Raw genomic sequence first — 4393 nt, 5'->3', positions numbered from 1 at the left:
CACACACACACACACACACACACACACGAGGGACTTCCCTGGCAGTCCAGTGGTTAAGACTGCACTTCCACTGCAGGGGGTACGGGTTCGATCCCTGGTCGGGGAACTAAAATCCCACATGCCACATGGTGCGGCCAAAAAAAACCCAACAAAACATACACTTGAGCATGCATAGAATATTTTATGAAGGACACATGAGAAACTGATAATGGTGGTTGTCTCAAGGAAGGACCCAGGTTGCTGGGGAATAGGGGTGGTACCCTTTGGTACCTTATGAATATTGTACTGTATGCATTTTTTATCAGTCAAAATAATTTTATGGTTAGGCAAAACAAACAAACCAACCAAAAACAAAAAAACAAGAAAGGACTTCCCAGGTGGCGCAGTGATTAAGAATCCGCCTGCCAATACAGGGGACACAGGTTCTATCCCTGGTCTGGGAAGATCCCACATGCCACAGAACAACTAAGCCTGTGCGCCTCAACTACTGAGCCCACGTGCTGCAACTACTGAAGCCTGTGCGCTCTAGGGCTCACGCGTCGCAGTGAAGCCCATGTGCCTAGAGTCTGTGCTACGCAACAAGAGAAGCCACCACAATGAGAAGCCTGTGCACCACAACGAAGATTAGCCCCTACTTGCCGCAACTAGAGAAAGCCCGCGCACAGCAACAAAGACCCAACGCAGCCAAAAAATAAATAAAATTTTAAAATTAAAGAAAAAAAACAAGAAAAATGAAAAGTGAATTCATTCAGCCAGACATGAACTCCCTCCTATGACAATTATGTATCACTTTCATGTCCTGTTTTCTGAGGTTTCTTTTCTCCACAATAAAATTGTGAGCTCTTCCAGGACAAGAACCTGCATAGCTGGGGGCTCAATAAATATTAAAAATTGACAAAAAGAACCCTCTGAGGTGTGCTATCTCTCCCATCGAATTCCTTCAAATTCTTCTCTGTGGCTTCCCTGCCACAGAGTCATTCTATAGATTACATTTGGATGTTGAATCCAGACATCATGCCTGCTTATAGGTAACTCTAGCGGGACCAGTTGGGTAGGAGAGGTTGGGAGTATGTCTGCAGATCTAGCCTGGGGTGACTTGCTTGCCAGGTCAGTTGGGGATGACGAACTCCTAACCTTTCTGATTCTATTCTCACTCACAAATCTGGGTTAAGGGAGGCGGTCTCTTTAAGAACTGTTGTGATGGTCCCGCCCTTTAAAAAGATCAGCTGAATCTGTGAGTCACATGATTTCAGCGTCTCTTCCGCCTTCTGAAGTCGGGACTGCGTGAGAAGCTATGAGGAGCGCCGTGCTCCTCCTGAGTCTACTTCTGACAGCAGCTCCGTTTGGCCTTCTTGGGGAGGAGACCCGCCAGGTGAGGGGCTAGAGCAGTAGGTGTTTCAGGATATGCTACCTTGAAGGGTGGTTGGAATCTAGGGCAAACAGTTGGTGGGGGTGGAGCGTGCTTGCATTGACAAAAGAGTTTTTCAAACTGGGGGTCGGAGCAGCCATGGGTCACGGGACAGGATTGTGGAGTAGGGTGGATGTGAGAGCTTCCTGTCTTCCGGTGAAACCTGGACCTTGACTTAGCGCTGAGTGAGCCAGGTCCAAGCAGGTGTTGGATTTCTTTTTTCCTCTCAGCCCTGTGCCCTGATCTCTCCACCAGGGTCAAGGCAGTTCTGGCTCTACCCACCTCTCCTCCACCCCACCTCTGCCCCTTACAACAAGGTTCTGTTAGCTCCCACAAGCATTCCTCTTGCCTAGGCCCCCAAGGTCCCACCCTTTCCCCATCATTTTCCAAGGCCCCTCTCCTTATCCCCAAACTTCTTTGCCCTGTGTCTCTCCCTGATCCTGTTCTCTTGACCCTCCACTGCTCCATGTTCCAGGTGTCTCTGAAGGTGATCTCTGACTGGCTGGACCCTTCCCAGAACCTGCTTCATATCCAGGCAGTGGGTGCCACTTCCACCCTGCACTATGTGTGGAGCAGCCTGGGACCCCCAGCCGTGCTGCTGGTGGCCACCAACACCCCCAACAGCACCCTGAGTGTCAACTGGAGCCTCCTGATTTCCTCTGAGCCTGAAGGGGGCCTCATGGTACTCCCCAAGGAGAGCATCCAATTTTCTTCTGCTCTCGTCTTTACCAGGGTGAGGAGGTTGGGGGAGAACCAAGGGGAAGAGTGCAGAGGAGAGGGTTCATTCGAGTTAGAGGGAGAAACTGAAGACTGGGGGTAGGTGAAGTCGAGTCAGGTATGAGAGCCTGGGGTGGGGCCAGTGAACGGGGGGTGGTGGTGATTCAGGAGAAAGCTGGACTCAGGCAAGCCTAGTGCCTCCCCACCCCCACCCGCCAGCTGTTTGAGTTTGACAGCACCAACACATCCGACGCGGCCGCAAAGCCTCCAGGAAAATCATATCCCCCATACTCCTTGGCCGATTTCTCCTGGGACAACATCACTGACTCATTGGATCCTGCCACCCTGAGCGCCACATTTCGAGGCCACCCCATTCACGACCCCACTGGGGCTTTTGCCAGTGGCAGCCTGGCCTTCAGGGTAAGGGTATGGGGAATCAGAACTCAAAAGGCTGGTTTACGAGGGTGGGAGTTAATGATGGGGGTCGCCTTCAAACACAGGCGTCCACCTGCTTCCCACACCTCCCATGCCTCTTCCATCCTAGGTTCAGGCCTTCTCCAGATCTGGCCGACCAGCCCAACCCCCTCGCCTCCTGCACACAGCGGACACCTGCCAGCTAGAGGTGGACCTGGTTGGGGCCTCTCCCCGGGGAAACCACTCCTTGTTTGGGCTGGAGGTAGCCACGTTGGGCCATGGCCCTGACTGCCCCTCAGTGCAGGAGCAGCACTTCATCGATGATGAATATGCACCTGCCGTCTTCCAGGTCAGGCTTCCAGCAGAGAAGCAGATGGGTGTGGGGTGAAGGGGGACCCCATTAGGACCTCAGAGAATCATTCAACCATTTACCATTTAGCAACACTTCATTCAGCTCCTTTAAGTGCTGGGCACTGTGCTAACGAATTAGCCCAGTCTCTGCTCTCAGTGGAGGAGCCACAGGGAAGGCGGTACAATGTGACTAGTGCTCTGACAGGATTTGCAAGGGCCCGGGGGCCCAAAGGAGGGAGCTGAGTGCAGGCTTGCTGAGTGTTAAGGCTGGAAAAGGACCCAGTGCCATCCAGTCCAGCTCCCCTTTCTACAGAGAGATCGATGCAAACAGCCTGTGAGTTCTAGAACCAGGCCTAGGATTCAGGACAACTCGTGACAGATGGAGGCTGGGAAAGGGTGGGGGAACAGAAAGGTAGGGCACCACTGGTCCTCCTCATCCTGCCTGTTTGCCTTTCTCCCCAGTTGGACCAGCTGCTATGGGGCTCCCTCCCATCAGGCTTCATGCAGTGGCGACCAGTGGCTTTCTCCCAGAAGCAGGGGGGCCGGGAATCAGCCATGCCCTGTCAAGCTTCCCCTCTTTACCCCACCTTGGCATACCTTCTACCCCAGTCACCCATTGTTCGAGCCTTCTTTGGGTCCCAGAACAACTTCTGTGCCTTCAATCTGACATTTGGGGCTTCCACAGGCCCTGGCTACTGGGACAAACACTACCTCAGCTGGTGAGAGTCAGGGCCTGGGCCGAGGGTTTGGGAGGTCAAAGTGGAGGAGGGTTGGGCCTCTTGGCCTTCCCCCCTAAGCCTGCTCACCTCTCTTTCTCACTCTGCTCACTCTAGGTCCATGCTCCTGGGTGTGGGCACCCCTCCAGTAGATGCCTTGTCCTCGCTAGTCCTAGGCATCGTGGCAGTGGCCCTGGGTGCTCCAGCACTCATGCTGCTGGCAGGAGGCGTGTTTCTGCTGCTGGGCCACAAGCGGTACTCAGAATATCAGCCTATAAATTGAGGACTGCTCTCTAGAGGGAAGGACATTACTGGACCTGCCTTGCTGGTCTGCAGGTTTGAGGGTCAGTATTCCTAGCCAGCTGCTCCCTTTTCCCATCTTGCTTTTCTGCAGAATCTCAGAGACCAGCCTCAACTTCCTGCGGACCCAGGTGGGGCTTCCTTCAAACTTTGAAGAGGGACCAGGGACAGAGTGATTGCTAGAGGGAGGGTCCCCTCGGCGTTGCCTCCCCGCCCCTCCACCCCCCATTTCCCTTGAATGGGACTCACAGGCCTAAATGAGAGGCCTTCTGACTTGTCTGCTACCCTGGAGGGCATGAAATAGACTAAGTTTTTCCCCAGGGCTTGTCTCTCAGTGTGTGAGTGTTGCTGGGTCTGGTTCCAGGGAATGAGAGGGCTGGAGGTGGGCATGGAAGGCAATTTCTTGTTTGCAGCGCCATTTCTTCCCCAGGCTCAGTTCTCTCCCTTGCCATGGGACCAGGCTCCTACCAGCCACTCTTCAACATGC

The 4393-nt window shown here is 53.7% G+C and overlaps 1 protein-coding gene across 1 annotated transcript; it reads left to right on the top strand.

Annotated features, from left to right (window-relative positions):
* The first annotated feature begins 1294 nt into the window (after positions 1–1294).
* Positions 1295–4068, top strand: LOC103086510 (lysosomal protein NCU-G1-like). The gene is made up of 6 exons (XM_007449831.1): positions 1295–1372; positions 1884–2141; positions 2345–2545; positions 2670–2888; positions 3353–3609; positions 3724–4068. The coding sequence occupies exons 1-6, from the start codon at positions 1295–1297 to the stop codon at positions 3887–3889; spliced, it is 1179 nt and encodes a 392-aa protein (XP_007449893.1). The 3' UTR covers positions 3890–4068.
* The last annotated feature ends 325 nt before the right edge of the window (positions 4069–4393 follow it).

This window comes from Lipotes vexillifer, unplaced genomic scaffold (genome assembly GCF_000442215.2).
Source record: "Lipotes vexillifer unplaced genomic scaffold, Lipotes_vexillifer_v1.1 C27354599, whole genome shotgun sequence".
Lineage (NCBI taxonomy): Eukaryota > Metazoa > Chordata > Mammalia > Artiodactyla > Lipotidae > Lipotes > Lipotes vexillifer.
Note: the sequence above shows the minus strand (reverse complement) of the source record. Positions and strands in the feature narration are given on the sequence as shown.